The 19,213-nt window shown below is 44.0% G+C and overlaps 1 protein-coding gene across 1 annotated transcript; it reads right to left on the bottom strand.

The window, feature by feature from the left end:
* Positions 1-1,244: 1,244 nt before the first annotated feature.
* c8h2orf68 (chromosome 8 C2orf68 homolog) lies at positions 1,245-16,964 on the bottom strand. The gene is made up of 4 exons (XM_063055335.1): positions 16,830-16,964; positions 10,793-10,908; positions 6,207-6,373; positions 1,245-4,807 (listed from the first exon to the last, which is right to left on the bottom strand). The coding sequence occupies exons 1-4, from the start codon at positions 16,940-16,942 to the stop codon at positions 4,685-4,687; spliced, it is 519 nt and encodes a 172-aa protein (XP_062911405.1). The 5' UTR covers positions 16,943-16,964; the 3' UTR covers positions 1,245-4,684.
* Between the last annotated feature and the right edge of the window lie 2,249 nt (positions 16,965-19,213).

Here is a 19,213-nt window from a genome sequence, read left to right as displayed (position 1 = left end):
TCTAACTTCCGTTAACACCCATCCCTTATTTATTTATTTATCTATTTATTTATTTATTTATTTTTAATTTTTTTCTCTCTCTTTCCCTCTCACAATAACTCCTTGCCTGTTCTCCATCTTCCTCTGGTGCTCCCCTCCCCCTTTCTTTCTTCCAAGGCGTTCTGTCCCATGATACTCCCCCTTCTCCAGCCTCGTATCCCTTTTGCCAATCAACTTCCTAGCTCTTGGCTCCATCCCTCCCCCTCCTGTCTTCTCCTATCATTTTGGGTCTCCCCTCCCCCTCCCACTTTCAAATCTCTTACTATCTCTTTTTTCCGTTAGTCCTCGACCCGAAACGTTGACTGTACTTCTTCCTATAGATGCCGCCTGGCCTGCTGCGTTCCACCAGCATTTTGTGTGTGTTGCTTGAATTTCCAGCATCTGCAGATTTCCTCGTGTTTGCCGCAACCTTGTCATTGGGTTTGGAGCTTTGCATGCCTCGGTGACTTGGAGAGCTCTCTGCTGACTGGAGTCTGGGCTCTATGCTTTCGCTCTTGGCAGGGTCACCCAAGCCAAACAGGTCAAAGGGTAGAGGTCAGACTAAGAGTGGTTCACCGGTCCTCCAGGCTCAGGGGTTAACAACCCTGACCGGTCAAAAAAACATTGTTACAGAAACAGCAATGAAGAATCCTTCTGCGTCTGTGTGTGATGGTATGGACAGACAGAGACGGAGGACCTTCATTGCTGCCCTAAACACAAGCAGGATAATGGCTGGTAAATAAGTAACTTATTGTGCAAGTTCTCAGTCATTGGCCGCTAAAAGTTTGTTTATTTACAGCCCAGCGAACCACACAGCCTAGTAACCCACCAATTTAACCCTAGCCTAACCACAGGACAATTTACAACGACCAATTAACCTACCAACCAGTGCATCTTTGGACTGTGGGACGAAACCAGAGCACCCGGAGGAAACCCACGGGGTCACTGGGAATTGAACCCCGACGGCTGGTATTGTAAAGCGTGGTGCTAACCACTGCGCTACTCTGCCGTTACTCTTGCGTTGCTTCTCTAAATATTCAAGTGGATTGAATACTTGTTCTCTAAGTGATGAATTCCCTTTGTACTAGATGAATGAGGAGATGAATATTAATTTTGACAGCAAGAATGCAGGGAGAGAAAGAATTTAGGGTGTGGATTCTAGGCACCTATTGTTTCTACAGATGAGTACAAAAATACAAAAATAGAAATATACAAAGTTTATTTGACATACAGAGAGTCTGATAAATGATGACCAGGAAACCAATTTGATTCACAATAGTTTTCAATGTGGGAACGATAGCAATCTTAACAAAATAATTTTTTAAAAATCACAATGTTCAACACCTCAATCAAGGCAGAAGAAAATTTCACAAACTCTAGACGCTTCACAGTAGTTCATAATTATTGATACATTTTTGAACTGTTATTCTGCAGGAAAATTTAATCAAACATAATAGTAACATTAGTTTTGAGACCATTTAAAAAATCATGCACTTTGCCTAAAGATGGATGCAAAATTTTGAAACGTTTGAAACCACATGTTTTATGATAGAGAGACCAGACAGGAAGGCAGGTGAGTCTGTTGCTGTATGCCTTCTACAAATGTAGTAAGTTCCTGTTGGGTTGAACACATTTCCCATTATAACACTGTACCAAGCAAGATCAAAAAGGCTCAGTTAGCCGTTCTTGGCTGGGGTTGTGGGGATGAATGAATACGTGCAGGCAGAGGAGGCATGGATAGCAATCAGGAGTGGGATAGAAACATAGAAACATAGAAAATAGGTGCAGGAGTAGGCCATTCGGCCCTTCGAGCTTGCACTGCCATTTATTATGATCATGGCTGATCATCCAACTCAGAACCCCGCCCCAGCCTTCCCTCTATACCCCCTGATCCCCATAGCCACAAGGGCCATATCTAACTCCCTCTTAAATATAGCCAATGAACTGGCCTCAACTGTTTCCTGTGGCAGAGAATTCCACAGATTCACCACTCTTTGTGTGAAGAAGTTTTTCCTAATCTCGGTCCGAAAAGGCTCCCCCTTTATCCTCAAACTGTGGCTCCTTGTTCTGGACTTCCCCAACATCGGGAACAATCTTCCTGCATCTAGCCTGTCCAATCCCTTTAGGATTTTATACGTTTCAATCAGATCCCCCCTCAATCTTCTAAATTCCAACGAGTACAAGCCCAGTTCATCCAGTCTTTCTTCATATGAAAGTCCTGCCATCCCAGGAATCAATCTGGTGAACCTTCTTTGTACTCCCTCTATGGCAAGGATGTCTTGCCTCAGATTAGGGGACCAAAACTGCACACAATACTCCAGGTGTGGTCTCACCAAGGCCTTGTACAACTGCAGTAGTACCTCCCTGCTCCTGTACTCGAATCCTCTCGCTATAAATGCCAGCATACCATTCGCCTTTTTCACTGCCTGCTGTACCTACATGCCCAATGTGTGGTTGCTGTCAATCACAGCTCCTCAGTTAGCTGGAGATGTGATTATTTTGGAGTTTGGAGCCTGTATGGCTGAGAAGGTTTCATCTATCCTCTGGATCATCTGGGGAAACTACTCATTTCTCGTATCTATCCCATTTCAACCTTTGAAAAATGGATAGAAGAGGTACGGAGGGAATAGTCCAAGTGCAGATAGTAGGATCTAGGCAGAATTAAAGGCATCCGTTAGTCTTGCGAGACCTTGGATCTGCGCCTGGAAAATCTTCACTCTCCCGGGCCCAGGCCTGGGCCAGGTTGTATGGAAGACCAGCAGTTGCCCATGCTGCAAGTCTCCCCTCTCTACGTCACCGATGTTGTCCAAGGGAAGGGCATTAGGACCCATACAGCTTGGCACCGGTGTCGTCACAGAGCACTGTGTGATTAAGTGCCTTGCTCAAGGACGCAACACGTTCCCTCAGCTGGGGCTCGAACTCACGACCTTCAGGTCGCTAGTCCAATGCCTTAACCACTTGGCCACGTGCCCACACAGAATACCAAGCTGGCATGGACTAGGTAGGCTCGATATTTATTTATTGAGATACAGCGCAGAGTAGGCCCTACTGCCCGTTCGGGCAGCGCCGTCCAGCAATTCCCCGATTTAATTCTAGCCTAATCACGGGACAACTTACAATGACCAAGTAACCTGGAAGATCTTTGGACTGCAGCACGCAGAGGAAAGCCATACGGTCACAGGGAGAACGCACAAACTGCTTACAACCCCAGTCGCCTGTATTGTATAGCGTTGTGCTAACCACTATGCTCCTGTGTGGCCGATGTGTTCCATGACTCTAAAAATTGTTGGCCTTTCTCATCAATGCAAACACTGGCACAATATGAATTTAAGAAACTCATTTGACTTCAACTTCTTAGGTGTTAAAGGTTGATAATATAACGGTCAGAGTCCATCTCCATGTTATTCTGCATGGTATCCTGAGCGTGGTTACATGGAGGTAGACATCCCAAACCGTCCACAAACTGGGTAAGACCCAATAATCTTTCAGGCTGTGCCATAATTCAGATGGACTGCCTTGACCCTCTTATCATCACATTCTATACCTATAAACCACTCTTGCAGCCAGCGTCTTCCCAGATGTTGCCGGTATTCAACAAGTAGTCAGCAGCTCTTTACCAGCTGCACTGACCATTCTCTCACCGGTCCCTAGTAACCTGCAGACTACCTGCTAGGAGTGGTACAGGATTGTGAGAGGCAACCTCTTTGAAAGGAAGGGTAGCCCATTCAGAAAAGATATCTCATTTTAAAATATTTTAATGGGGTTTCAAAATTTATACAGCCCCTCTGCAAAAAAAAAAAGCAGGAATTGTCCTTAGAGTTACACCAACACTGGTTACTGGATTCAGCCACATACACAAACGTGATCTTTGTTCTGTGAAGTTTCTACACATTATTCAGGATGACAGCTTCTCAGTTCCTTAGAAAAGTACCATGGCTATAGCCACCTTGGGTTGTACTTATCTACTTACCAAATAGATTTTAGAACAGAGAGAGGAGGAATTTCTTTAGCCATTTGATGGGAATTTGTGGAAATCATCGCCACCAATGGCTGTGGAGGCCAAAGTTCTTGATTAGTTAGGATGTCAAAGGTTACGGGGAGAAGGCAGGAGAATGGGGTTGAGAGGGATAATAAATCAGCCATGATGGAATGGCAGAGACTTGATGGGCTGAATCATCTAATTCTGTTCCTATGTCTTATACTCCTAAAATGAAGAAATGGATAACTCTTGAGATTCCCGTCAACACTTTCTTTGTGGAGTTGGGAGTATTGGCACGAGGCAAGGATCCTACTGCATCGTTTTTTCCCTCAGCTTTGTTAAAATACTTGCCAGAGATGGAATACTTCTGTTCTGCATATTAAATTTCATGATAATATTGTTTCAGCCTGTTTATATTCTTTTGACATTCTGCACCATTTGTGGAGCTGAAGCTCCCATGAATCTGGCAGTTGAGCAATGTGCTTTGCCCCTTTCAGGTAATCTAGCCGTGGCCACCACTCCTTTCAGCTGTCTTTTTCTTTTTTTTTGGACCCATTTTGTCCTTGCAAGTACTTGCATGGCCTGGAGGCCTCAAATCTCTCCACGCTTCATTAACCACCGAAAAATGGAGAAAAACAACACAAAACAAAAACAAAATTGGATCACCCAATGAAGTTGCAGTTGGACTCAACGCTTTGAGATCCTCTTTTCAATTTCCTCCTGTATTCTTAGCCTCAGCGCTTCCTTCATCAAGGGCTCCAAGCTATTCTTGGATCCAATTTTCTCAGCCACTTTCTTGGGGTCATCATTCTGTGTGATAAGAGGGAAAAGGACATCAGTCATCATTTGTTCTTTTTCTGCCTCCTAGTCTTGTTTTCATAGAAATACGCTTCACAGAAAGAAACCAGCTATTACATTCACAACACTGTCTCTTTGAAAGTGCAATCCAATTTATCCCACTGCACTGTTCTTATTCATAACTCGCAAATCATCCTTTTTACATATTACCATTTCAAAGTTTCTATAAAATTTGCTTTCAGATCTGGATTCCAGATTCTGCCAGCAAGTCCTTTCTCTCTTTTTGCTCCATCTGCCGCAAAAGACTGGATTTCCCGGTGGCCATTTGTTTCAATTTGACTTCCCATTCCCACTCTGAAATGTCTGTCTATGGCCTCCTCTACTGCCACAATGTGGAGGTAGCCTTCAGTCTGATGGCATAAACAACAATTTCTCTAACTTCGGTAATTTTACCTCACCTCATTCCCCATTCTGGCTCCCCACTCACCCCTTTTCTGCCCATCACCTCCCTCCAGTTCCCTTCCTCCTTCCCTTTCTCCCATGGTCCACTGTTCTCTCCAATCAGATTCCTTCTTCTTCAGCACTTGATCTCTTCCACCTATCAGTTTGTAGCTTCTTACTTCATCCCCACTTTCCCGCTCACTTGGTTTCATCTATCACCTGCCAGTTTGTACTCAATCCCCCTCTCCTACCTTTTTATTCTGGCTTCTGCCCTCTTCCTTTTCAGTTTTGATGAAGAATCTCAACAGATGCTGCCTGACCTGCTGAGTTCCTCCAGCACTTAGTCTGTGTTGCTCAAGATTTCCAGCATCTGCAGAATTTCTTGTTTTAAAGTTCTTTCTCTTTATATATTTTAACTTCTTGCCAGCCTGGCTGCTCCTTCATTGTACTAAGAGGCACAGTTTCTGAGTGACCTCAAGTGTGCCGGGACCATCTGATCTGGGAATCATTTATCCACGAGAACGGTCACAATCAAACCTCATTCCAGTTATACAAAAAAAAAACTCTAGACCGGGTCATTTATCAACAAGAATTCTATTTGCTTTTTAAAAAACGTAAACCTTAGATTAAGATTGACACTTACATAGGTTAAGGGTGAAATAATTAAGGGGAACATGAGGGGGAACTTCTTCACTTAGAGGGTGTCGATATTGAGGAACGAGCTGCAGGCAGAAGTGGTGGATGCAGATTTGATTTTGACATATAAGAGAAGTTTAGATAAGTATACGGATTGGAGGGATACAGAGGCCAATGGTCCAGGTGTGGGTCAATGGGACTAGGCAGAATAACGGTTTGGCAAGAACTAGGTAGGCCAAAGAGTCTGTTTCTGTGCTGTATTTCAGTAATTCTCTGACCTTATAACCGTGTAAAGATAGATATTGCCCTAATTTGCTTCAGAAAGAAAACTTACCTGATGGATTATGACTGATGTAACAATTTTATCATCTGCTTGGTAATCCAGACAGAAAAGCTCAGTGTTCCGTGCTTCTCCTGTGGTATTCTGTGGCTCCGGATCAGTGCCTGAACTGCTTCCATTTGATTCCTCACAGTCAAACCTAGAGAAATTTTCTGCTCCATCTACAAAGGACACCACAAGTACATCTAAAATGTATTGTTTCTAACCCATTTTATTTTCCAGATTGCCACCCACCCTCCACCTCACTTGTAGCTTCTAATCAGCACAACTACACAAAGAGTGTAGTGGACCATGACCCTATAACTCCACTAGCATTAGCTGGATTCCTCTTGCGTGGCTGGCTTAACCAAGAGGTCACCTACAATCTTCATGCTCGGAGAATTCATAACAGGAGTTGCTATGCAACGACTGGGACTCAAAGCCCTGCTGTTTTCAATTCCACCCACTAGTGCGGAGACATTTCCATCCAGCCTCTGGCTAAAATCAATTATTTTAGCACACATCATGAATTTCCTGACCTCGTGAAATTCAGGCTGCACTCAGCCACAGAATTTACCTTTCAATTGAAATTTCCCACATCATAATCCCAACCAACATCCATGGAGAGGAACGAACAGTCCACAGTTTGGACCGAGACCGTTCATCGGTCCTGCCTGATGAAGGGTCTCGGCCCGAAACATTGGCTGTTTATTCCTCTCCATGAGAACACAACACAAAGGTGCAGAAATAGGCCGTTCGGCCCAGGGTCTGTTCTGCCTTTCCATGATGGCTGATTTACTATCCCTCTCAACCCCATTCTCCTGCTCCGTAATCCTTGACACCATTACTAATCAAGAACCTATCAACCTCCACTTCACAATTTAGAAATTCATGGGCCAGCTCACCTAAAGAAAGTATCCAGATCTTAAGCGCATTTCCTATATCTCTCCCACTTAAGCTTTGCCCACATGGCAGAGATATAGGTGCTGCCTGACCTGCTGAGTTCCTCCAACACCTTGTGTGTGTTACTCTGGATTTCCAGCATCTACAGAATCTCTTGTTTTTATACTCCTGAGCATACCGTGGCCTGTTCTGGATTGGGTTCTGGATTCTGGATTTGACAAGGTGCCACACATGAGGCTACTTAACAAGATAAGAGCCCATGGAATTACGGGAAAGTTATATACGTGGATAGAGCGTTGGTTGATTGGCAGGAAACAGAGTGGGAATAAAGGGATCCTATTCTGGTTGGCTGCCGGTTACCAGTAGTGTTCCACAGGGGTCCGTGTTGGGGCCGCTTCTTTTTACATTGTACATCAACGATTTGGATTATGGAATAGATGGCTTTGTGGCTAAGTTTGCTGATGATACAAAGATAGGTGGAGGGGCCGGTAGTGCTGAGGAAACGGAGAGTCTGCAGAAAGACTTGGATAGATTGGAAGAATGGACAAAGAAGTGGCAAATTAAATATAATGTTGGAAAGTGTATGGTTCTGCACTTTGGCAGAAGAAATAAATGGGCAGACTATTATTTAAATGGGGAGAGAATTCAAAGTTCTGAGATGCAACAGGACTTGGGAGTCCTCGTACAGGATACCCTTAAGGTTAACCTCCAGGTTGAGTCGGTGGTGAAGAAGGCGAATGCAATGTTGGCATTCATTTCTAGAGGAATAGAGTATAGAGGAGGGATGTGATGTTGAGGCTCTATAAGGCGCTGGTGAGACCTCTCTTGGAGTACTGTGGGCAGTTTTGGTCTCCTTATTTAAGAAAGGATGTGCTGACTTTGGAGAGGGTACAGAGAAGATTCACTAAAATGATTCCGGGAATGAGAGGGTTAACATATGAGGAATGTTTGTCCACTCTTGGACTGTATTCCTTGGAGTTTAGAAGAATGAGGGGGGACCTCATAGAAACATTTCGAAAGTTGAAAGGCATGGACAGAGTGGATGTGGCAAAGTTGTTTCCCATGATGGGGGAGTCTAGTACGAGAGGGCATGACTTAAGGATTGAAGGGTGCCCATTCAGAACAGAAATACGAAGAAATTTTTTTAGCCAGAGGGTGGTGAATCTATGGAATTTGTTGCCACGGGCGGCAGTGGAGGCCAAGTCATTGGGTGTATTTAAGGCAGAGATTGATGGGTATCTGAGTCGCCAGGGCATCAAAGGTTATGGTGAGAAGGCAGGGGAGTGGGACTAAATGGGAGAATGAATCAGCTCATGATAAAATGGCGGAGCAGACTCGATGGGCCAAATGGCCGACTTCTGCTCCTTTGTCTTATGGTCTTATGGGTGTTAGGTAATGATCCAGATTTGATCAGGGAATTTAAAAAAGATATCTTTAGGAAGCAGTGATCTTACTCTGATAGAATTCAACATGCAGTTTGATAAGGAGAAGCTAAAATCGGATGTATCAGTATTATAGTGTAGTAAAGGGAATTACACAGCCATAAGAGAGGATCTAGCCAAAGTTGATCGGAAGGGGTCACTACTAGAGATAACGACAGAACAGCAATGGCTGATGATTCTGGGGGAAATTCAGAAAGTGCAGGAAAAGTACTGTATAACCCAAAGACTGAATATTCTAAAGCAAGGATGTGGCAACTGTGGCAGACAAGGGAAGTCAAAAACAGAATAAAAGTCAAAGAAAGGGCATACAATATTGCAAAAATTAGTGGGAAGGTAGAGGATTGGGAAGCTTTTAAAAACCATCATAAGACAACTAAAAAAGCTATAAAGGGAGAAAAGATGAAATATGAAGGTAAGCTAGCCAATAGTATCGAAGAGGATTTAAGTTTTTTCAGATGTGTAAAGAATAAAAGAGAGACAAGTGTGGATATCGGACTATTGGAAAAAGATTCTGGAGAGGTATTAATGGAGGACTAAGAAATGGCAGACGAACTTAAAGTATTTTGCATCAGTGTTTACTGTGGAAGACACTAGCAGAATGCCAGAACTTTGAGAGCGTCAGGGGGCAGAAGTGAGTGCAGTTGTTATTACTAAAGAGAAGGTGCTCATGAAGCTGAAAAATCTGAAGGTAGGTAAGTCACTGGACCAGATGGACTAACACTTCAGGGATATGAAAGTGGTAGTGGAAGAGATTGTGGAGACATTAGTAATGATCTTTCAAGAATCACTAGATTCTGGAATGGTTCTGGAGGACTGCAAAACTGTATATGTTACTCTACTCTTTAGTAAGGGAGGGAGGCAGGCAGAGGAAAAGAAATTATAGGCCAGGTAGCTTGACTTCAGTGGTTGGGAAGATGTTGGAGTTTATTACTGAGGATGAGGTTTCAGGGTACTTGGCGGCATATAACAAAATAGACCAAAGTCAGCATGTTTCATTTCAAGGGGAAATCTTGCCTGACATATCTGTTGGAATTCTTTGAGGAAATAACAGGCAGGATGGAGAAAAGAGAGTCAGTGGATGTTGTTTATTAGGATTTTCAGAAGGCCATTGACTAGGTAATGCACGTGAGGCTGGTTAGCAAGATAAGAGCCCATGAAGAGTACTAGAATGGAGAGAAGATTGGTTGACTGGCAGGAGGCCAAGTGTGACAGCCGGTGACTGGTGGTGTGCCGCAGGGTAGAGTATTGGGATCGTTCCTTCTTACATGTGCTTTGGATGAAGGAATTGATGGCTTTGTGGCCAAGTTTGTGGATGATACAAAGATAGGTGGAGGGGCAGATAGTGTTGAGGACGCAGGGAGTCTGCAGAAGGACTTAGACAGATTGGGGGAATGGGCAAAGAATTTACAGGGGGAATATAGTGTAGGGAAGTGCATGGTCACACACTTTGGCAGAAGGAATAAAGGCTTGGACTACTTTCTAAACCTTGGGAGTCCTTGTGCGGGTTTCCCTAAAGGTTGAGTCGGTGGTGAGAAAGGAAAATGTAATGTTAGTATTCATTTCTAGAGGACTAGAATATAAAAGCAATGGTGTAATGCTGAAGCTTTATAAGGCATTGATAAAACCACACTTGGAATATTGTGTACGGTTTTCATAGTCATAGTCATACTTTACTGATCCCAGGGGAAATTGGTTCCCCTTATCTAAGAAAAGATATGCTAGCATTGGAGAGGATCCAGAGGAGATTCATGAGAATGATTCCAGGATTGAAAGACTTAACATATGTGAAGCATTGAATGGCTCTGGGCCTGTACTCGCTAGAGATTCAAAGAATGAGGGGGGAGTCTTACTGAAATCTATGGAATATTGAAAGGCCTAGAGAGAGTGGATATGGAGAAGATGTTTCCAACAGTGGGGGAATCCAGGACGAGAGGGTACAGCCTCAGAATTGAGGGATGTCCATTTAGAACAGAGATGAAGAAATTTTTCTTTAGCCAGACGGTGATGAGTCCGTGGAATTCACAGCCACAGACAGCTGTGCAGGCCAAGTCATTGGGTATATTTAATATGGAGGTTGACAGGTTCTTGATTAGTCAGGGCATCAAAGGTTACAGGGAGAAGGCAGGAGAGTGGGATTGAGAGGATAATAAATCAGCCATGATGGAATGGCTGAGTATATTCAATGGGCTGAATGGCCTAATTCTGCTCCTATAGTATGTCATATGGCCAGCTGGGACCTGAGAGAACTGTACTTACTTCTCCTGCGTGGATGGTACACCTGCAAGTCCGGCTTGCGTGGACGGACTGGAGCAGGGGTCTGTCTCTTCCTCTGTCGTTCTTTTGCCTGCCTCACTTCCTTGTCGTAGTCGTCTCTAAAAGGAACAGTCAGAAAACCAGACATTTAATCCTTAAACGTCTCTTTGTCCACCCCTTATTCCTGGATCAAAGCGGATTTTCTCTCTCAATCCCATCTTACTGCCATCTCCCCATAAACCCTTGATGCCCTTATTAATTAAGTACCTCAAAGTCAAATTAAATTTATTTTCAAAGTACATACGTCATCATATGCAACCCTGAAATTCATTTTCTTGTGGGCACTTACAGAAAAAATAAAGGAATACGATAGAATTTATGAAAACTATTATATAAATAGAGACTGACAAACAACCAATGTGCATAAGAAGACAAATTGTACAAGAAGATAAATAAATACCAAGAACATGAATTGTAGAGTCCTTGAAGATGAGTCTAAGGATTGTGGAATCAATTCAGTATTATGGTGAGTGAAGTTATCCACGCTGGTTATGGAGGCTGACGGCTGAAGGGTAATAACTCTTCCTGAAGCTGGTGATATGGGACCTAAGGCTCCTATACTTCCTGCCTGATGGTAGCAGAGAGAAGAGAACTTGGCCTGGATGGTGGGTGCCCTTGACGATGGATGCTGTTTTCTTGTGACAGTGCTCCTTGTAAATGTACTCAATGGTGGGGAGGGCTTTTGCCTGTGATAGACTGGGATGTATCCATCTCCGCTTTAAATATACCCAATGACTTAGCCTCCACAGCTGTCTGTCGCAGTGAATTCACCACCCTCTGGTTAAAGAAAAAATGGTGCAGCAGACTTGATGGCTAAATGGCCTAATTCTGCTCCTAAATCTTATGATCTTACCATATAACCATATAACAATTACAGCACAGTAACAGGCCATCTCGGCCCTTCTAGTCCTTGCCGAACTCCTACTCTCACCTAGTCCCACCGACCTGCACTCAGCCCATAACCCTCCATTCCTTTCCTGTCCATATATCTATCCAATTTAACTTTAAATGACAATATCGAACCTGCCTCAACCACTTCTGCCAGAAGCTCGTTCCACACAGCTACCACTCTCTGAGTAAAGAAGTTCCCCCTCATGTTACCCCTAAACTTTTGCCCTTTAACTCTCAACTCATGTCCTCTTGTTTGAATCTCCCCTACTCTCAATGGAAAAAGCCTATCCACATCAACTCTATCTATCCCCCTCATAATGTTAAACACCTCTATCAAGTCCCCTCCCTCAACCTTCTACATTCCAAAGAATAAAGACCCAACTTGTTCAACCTTTCTCTGTAACTTAGGTGATGAAACCCAGGTAACATTCTAGTAAGTCTTCTCTGTACTCTCTCTACTTTGTTGACATCTTACCTATAATTCGGTGATCAGAATTGTACACAATACAGTACTCCAAATTTGGCCTCACCAATGCCTTGTACAATTTCAACATTACATCCCAACTTCTACACTCAATGCTCTAATTTATAAAGGCCAGCCTACCAAAAGCTTTCTTCACCACCCTATCCACATGAGATTCCACAGTCTTATAAAAGCTTGGTCAGCGAGATGGGTTTTAAGGAATGCCTTTAATCATGAGTCCCCAAACTTTTTTTATGCCATGGACCAATACCATTAAGCAAGGGGTCCATGGACCCAGTTGGGGAACCCCTGCTTCAAAGGGAGATAGAAAACAGAGTGATTCAAAGAAGGGTTTTTCAGAGCTTGGAGACCAGATTGATTCCTGGGATGGCAGGACTTTCATATGATGAAAGACTGGATGAACTAGGCTTATACACGATGGAATTTAGAAGATTGAGGGGGGATCTTATTGAAACGTATAAAATCCTAAAGGGATTGGACAGGCTAGATGCAGGAAGATTGTTCCTGATGTTGGGGAAGTCCAGAACGAGGGGTCACAGTTTGAGGATAAAAGGGAAGCCTTTTAGGACCGAGATTAGGAAAAACTTCTTCACACAGGGAGTGGTGAATCTGTGGAATTCTCTGCCACAGGAAACAGTTGAGGCCAGTTCATTGGCTATATTTAAGAGGGAGTTAGATATGGCCCTTGTGGCTAAAGGGATCAGCGGGTATGGAGGGAAGGCTGGTACAGGGTTCTGAGTTGGATGATCAGCCATGATCATACTGAATGGCGGTGCAGGCTCGAAGGGCCGAATGGCCTACTCCTGCACCTATTTTCTATGTTTTACTGGCAGCTGAGATTCATTCAAAGGAACAATGATCCTTTGAAGGGATTTTAAAAACAAAGATGAGAACATTAAAACTCATTCCAAATGTAGAACAGTGAGCAAGGGTGACGTATTAGGGATGGGCATCGTTGTTTGGTACTGGAGGCTTGTGCTCCCAAACTAGTTGCACTTCCAGCCAAGAGTTGCAACACTGGAATCTACCCAACAGTGCAGGAAATTGCCCACGAAAAGCGGGACAACTCCATTGTCAACCAGTCAACTTCCAATCTTCAGCGAGGTGATAGAAGGTGCTGTCAATAGTGCTACAGGGTCCCAAAGCACAGCACTATGTGCTGCCACTGGAGACCGTGTAGCGGAGGTTCAGAGAAATTATCCTGCAAATGAAAGGGTTAATGTATGAGAAGTGTTTGATGGCTCAGGGCCTGTACTTGCTGAAGATTAGAAGAATGAAGGCGAATCTCATTGAAACCTATAGAGGACACAATGGGCTGAATGGCCTAGTTCTCGTCCTGTGTCTTATGGTCTCATTGTGGCTGCTGCTTGGATCGTCAGTAAAGGGACAGTGTGCCATGCAAGGTGCCTTGAGCTCTCTGTGTACACTGTGCCCATCCAAACAACTTCCAACGAGAAGGCCATAAGAACAAACATCTCCAACATCAGTGAGCCTGAGAACAGGAACATAATTAGAACATTGAACGTAGAACGTTACAGTACAATACAGGCTCTTCGGCCCATAATGTTGTGCTGACCTTTTAACCTACTCTGAAATCAACCTAAGCTTTCCCTCCCACCCTACCCTCCATTACTCCATCACCCATGTGCCAATCTAAGAGTCTCTTAAATGTCCCTAATATAGCTCAGAATCAGAAACAGAATCTAGTTTCGTATCACTGGCATAGATCATGAAATTTGTTGATTTTGTGGCAGCAGTACATTGCAATACACAATAATAATTTAAAAACTTTAAATTAGGGTAAATATACATTAAATAGTTAAATTAAATATATAGTGCAAAAAATATAGTGTTCATGGTTTCAATGTCCATTCAGAAACTGGATGGTGGAGAGGAAGAAGCTGTTCCTGAACTGTTGAGTGTGTACCTTCAGGTTCCTGTACCTCCTTCCTGATGGCTGCAATGAGAATAAGGGAGGGAGGGGAACGTCAACTCAGACCATGAGAGGCCTGCCTCGGGCACTTTCATGCCCTACATGGCGCAGATTGGAAGTCTGTGTGGGGCGCTACTCCTCGCACAGACACTAGAGCAATGTGTGGTTAAGTGCCTTGCTCAAGGACACAAACACGCTGCCACAGCTGAGGCTCCAACTAGCGACCTTCAGATCACTAGGCGAACGCCTTAACCACTTGGCCACGTGCCCAACACGTGAGAATAAGGCATGACCTTAATGACGGATGCCACCTTTTTTATCTGCCACTACCACCACCCCGGCAGGGTGTTCCACACACCCACCACTCCCTGCGTAAAAAAAACCTTACCCCTGCATCCCTTCCTATACTTTCCTCCAATCACCTTAAAATTACACCCCCTCCATTGGGCATTTTTCCCTGGAAGAAATGTTTCTGGCTGTCCACTCTATCTACGCCTCTTATCATCTTGTACACCTCTATCAAGTCACCTCTGATTCTCCTTCACTCTGAAGAGAAGAGCCCTAATTAGTCTACTATTGTCAAATTAACTGGGGCATGATGAAAAACGTTTTGTTTGCAAGCCGTCCACACCGATCATCTTATCACGGCCGTGCATTGAGGTGGTGCACAGGGGTAAAAGTAACAGATTGCAGAGCAGTGCTACAGTTACAGAGAAGGTGTAGTGCAGGCAGGCGATAAGGCACAAGACCACATTGAGGTAGACCGTGAGGTCAACCCATCTTACCATACAAGAGGTCCCTTCCGGAATTATAACAGTGGGATAGAAGTCCTTGAGCCTAGTGATACGTGCATTCAGGCTTTTATAAAATGACTCGCAAATAAGTAAAATCCTGCCACAATGTTTTGTCCACAATGCGCTTTGCAACTGGCCCTTTATTCTTGTGATGCAATATTGGCAGACCTATTAGGATTGGACTGCACCCATATTGTGCAATTTTGTTGCTAAATTGCGGCACTAATGCCAAATCAGAAGTCACCAAACAAGTTTCAAAATAGAGCGTTACTGCGATTTAGTTACCTCAAGTGATGTTAAATCTGGCCTGTGCTTTTTTATGTACACGTTTCTGTAACTTCCAGTAATTCCTCCCCCTCGCCCTCCTGTCTCATTTCATTACCCATTTTGGGTCCCCTCTTACCTCTTCTCTTCACCTGTCCATCACCTCCCTCGCTTTCTCCCATGGTCCACTCTCATCTCTCATCAGATTCCTTCTTCTTCTTTTGCCCTCTTCACCTATCCATTCCCAGCTTTTCACTTCATCCCCTCTCCTCTCTACCCACCACCCCCACACCTGGCTTCATATATCACCTGCCAGTCTGTACTCCTTCCCCTCCCCTACCCACTGTCTTATTCTGGCTTCTTCCCCCTTCCTTTGCAGTCCTGATAAAGGGTCTCGATGCAAAATGTCAACTGTTTATTCCCCTCTGTCGGGGAATCTGGCCTGTGTATTTTATGTACACTTTTGCCACCAGGACTGGCATTGTTCAAGACTGGGTCAGAGCTGTTTAAAACTTCAGGCAGCTTCTGTGAAGTCAAGTAAGGTGGGTAGTTGGGAAGTAGGGGTTGGTGGATGAGGATTATCCTAAGAAATGTGGTTGTCCTAAGGGAGAGTGGTTATGGTTCTCGTGGCTTCAAGGGGAATCCTCTTTGAACACAGAGTCAGCTGCCCCATCTATGCAGGTGGTCTGAAGTTCCTCTTATCAGACCGCAAATTGAGGTACTCATTACCTCAGGTTTTTGTACAAGGGAACTGACAAGAACATGTTGTATTCAGGCCCCGGTACAGATGAAAGCCTGAGGTAGTTAAGTATAGACATTATGGTGAACTGTAATATGGGACTGCCAGCAGCATGATTTTTAATTTTTCTTTACTTATAGAGATACAGTGTGGAATCAGTCCATCTGCCCCTTCGAGTCGCACTGCCCAGTGACTCCCGATTTAATCTCAGCCTAATCATGGGCCAAATTACAATGCAACACACACAAAATGTTGGAGGAACTCAGAAGGCCAGACAGCATCTATGGAAAAAAGTACGGTCAACGTTTCTGGCTGAAACACTCTGGCAGGACTGGAAGGGTTCCATTTATTTTTCTTACTTAGATGTTCTATACTTTTTTGCATAGATGCTGCCTGGCCTGCTGAGTTCCTGAAGCTTCAAGCCTTTCTCTTTAATAACCTCAGCTGAGAGGAAAGGCATTGCAACCTACAACTTCTGCATGACCCCCACTTCTAATAAAAGCTTCGGGATTAACCAGGCAGTTCTCAAACACTTTCCCTTGAACACAGATGTTTTGTTCCAGTGCATTTGAAGTCCCTGAGATTTATTATCTAGCGTGGGCCTAAATCAAGCTCTTTAAACCATCAATCATCCCATTCAGACAAGAGATTCACCCCTCCCTCTCCTCACCGATTGGTTACAGGAGTATATCAAACTTCTAATTGGTTAGTGTGCGTGTCAATCAAGAAGACTGGCTTCCGCCTCTGGGGAGCACTGGGCGACGACCTGATGGGAAGCTTGGCCTCTGATAGGCTATTGCACCAATCAATCATCTGGCCACTTCCGAATTTTGCGTATCGGTTGGCCTAGCAACAGTGAAGTAGTGGGTACCAACCTGGCGATCTGGTTGCGGCGGATGTGGTGTACAAAGCCGTGGCTCATGTCGAGGCGGGCGGTCTTTGCCGTCGTTTTATCCCGGGGACCAGAGCTTTCATCCTCGAGCTCCATGCGGGCCGGCGTCCGTGTCCCGGGCGCCCAAAGAGCTCGGTAAAATGGACGACCAGCGTTAACCCTGAGTGAAATGGTGGCATCAATAATCCGGGGAAAGCGCCGGTCTCAGCCAAGCCCAAACCCAAACTCTCTTAATTATGTTGGGTTGTAAAGATAATAATCCTGATTCCCCTCTTTGAAAAAAAATCCATTTTATATATAATCTAGGTTTAAAACTTGCCAAGTCAAGTTTAAAATTGTCATGTGCTAAGTAGTGGGGTGGGGTACAGGTGACAACGAAAAACTTGTAGCGGCATCAGAGAAAGTAAATTATACCAGGCAGTGAAAAGGAAGAAAAATGCAAAACAAGTAATTAGTGCAAAAACGAGTGAATGATTAGTTCAGGACCCACTACAGGATTGATCCTAGGCAGATACTGTGGTATAACACTGAAGAAGGGTGATGTTGCCTTTTGAGTGAGGTATTCAATGGGAATCCCACCTGCGCTCTTATACAAGTGGTGTTGCGTGAACGAGTTACCGAAGAAAAGTACTGGTAGATACAAAGTAGCTTCTTTATTCAACAAAACAAGGTACAGCAGGCATCACACGGCGACGAAAGGTCTTCCTGGCCCAACGTGGGGTTTGGTGTTTTATGTGCTGAACATCAAAGGCTAATTCCATATTTCCAAAGTATGGACAGTGCTTTCTTTAAAGCTACACACAAACTGCACACCTCCATATTTACACGCACACCGCAGACATCCAAATGAATTTTAATCAGCATTGGTCTGAGATTCATGGCTTTTAGGAACCTATTGTTCAGAGCTGCACTCCAAATGAAAACCACAATACACATTCAGATGTGAAGACTGGTAGCTATAGTAATTTGCTAAATGTAAATGTGCTAAACTCAAAAATTGTTCTAATCTTTGAGCAGGAGTAGTCCACTTGAAACATGCCTCACTACTCCTAGTGGCCTTAACTTCTAGTTATTTCTTGCCCTCCCCTATCTATCTTATTTCACTTTCCATTTTGGCGCCTTTTGAATCCCTTATCCTCACCTGCCCATTGCTTCCCTCTGGTGCCCCTCTTTTCCTTTCTCCTATGCTCCATTCTCCTGTCCATCAGGTTCCTTCTTCTTCATCCCTCTTCCACCTATCTGCTTCCAGCTTTTCATTACATCCTCCTCCTCCCCACCTACTTTCCCCTTCACCTGTCTTCACCCATCAGCTGCCTGATTGAACTCCTTCCCCTTCCCCACCCACCCACCTTCTTATTCTGGCTTCTTTCCCCCTTCCTTTCCAGTCCTGATGAAGGGTCTCGGCCCAGAACGTCGACTGTTTATTCCCCTCCATAGATGCTGACTGACCCAACGAGTTGTGAGAGAGTTTTGCTCCAGATTTCTAGCATCTGCAGAAACACTCATGTTTATGATTCACCACTCAATCTGATCATGATTGATCTACACTACTTTCAACTCCTTCAGCTGCCCGTAGCCCAGAGCTCTCAATTCCTCGATCCTTCTTTCAAAAGTGTTTATCTATCTCCACCTTAAATAAATTTAATTATTTGGCCTATTCTGCCCTCTGGGCAGAATGATTTGTGTTCCTGCTTGGCTGAGAGAATTTTTTACTTACCTCTGTTTAAATTACCTTATTTTGTGATCATTGTTTGCAACTTTCCCACTAGGGGGAGCTTGTCAACATCTAATCTGTCAAGCCCCTTTAAAGTTTAAAGTAAACTTATTATCAAAGTACATATATGTCACCATATACCACCCTGAGATTCATTTTCCTGTGGGCATACTCAATAAGTTCATAATAGAATACTAACCATAACAGAATCAATGAAAGACCACACAACTTGGGTGTTCAATCAGTGTGCAAAAGACATCAAATTATGCAAATACAAAAATAAAGAAATAAATAAATAAGCAATGAATATTGAGAACATGAGTTGAAGAATCCTTGAAAGTGCGTCCATAGATTGTGGGAACATTTCAATGATGGGGCAAGTGATGTTGAGTGAAGTTATTCCCTTTGGTTCAAGAACCTGATGTTTGAGCGGTAATAACTATTCCTGAACCTGGTGGTGTGAGTCCTGTAGCTTCTCCCTGATGGCAGCAGTAGGAAGATTGTGTAACCTGGGTGGTGGGGCTCCCTGATCATGGATGCTGCTTTCCTGAGACAGCATTTCGTGTAGATGTGTTCAATGGTGGGGAGGGCTTTACCCATGATGAACTGGGCAGTATCCACTACTTCTTGTAAGATTTTCCGTTCAAGGGCAT

The sequence above is a fragment of the Mobula hypostoma genome, chromosome 8 (genome assembly GCF_963921235.1).
Source record: "Mobula hypostoma chromosome 8, sMobHyp1.1, whole genome shotgun sequence".
In the NCBI taxonomy this organism is placed as follows: Eukaryota; Metazoa; Chordata; class Chondrichthyes; order Myliobatiformes; family Myliobatidae; genus Mobula; species Mobula hypostoma.
The sequence above is the reverse complement of the archived record's forward strand: the minus strand, read 5'-3'. Positions and strand labels throughout refer to the sequence as shown.

Excerpts from the sequence above, each read along its gene's own strand:
- c8h2orf68 (XM_063055335.1), bottom strand. The coding sequence starts at position 16,942 with ATGGAGCTCGAGGATGAAAGCTCTGGTCCCCGGGATAAAACGACGGCA. Across the intron at positions 10,909-16,829 it reads CGCCGCAACCAGATCGCCAG|AGACGACTACGACAAGGAAG; the intron begins GTTGGTACCCAC and ends TGTTCCTTTTAG. Across the intron at positions 6,374-10,792 it reads GTACCATCCACGCAGGAGAA|ATGGAGCAGAAAATTTCTCT; the intron begins GTAAGTACAGTT and ends TGTCCTTTGTAG.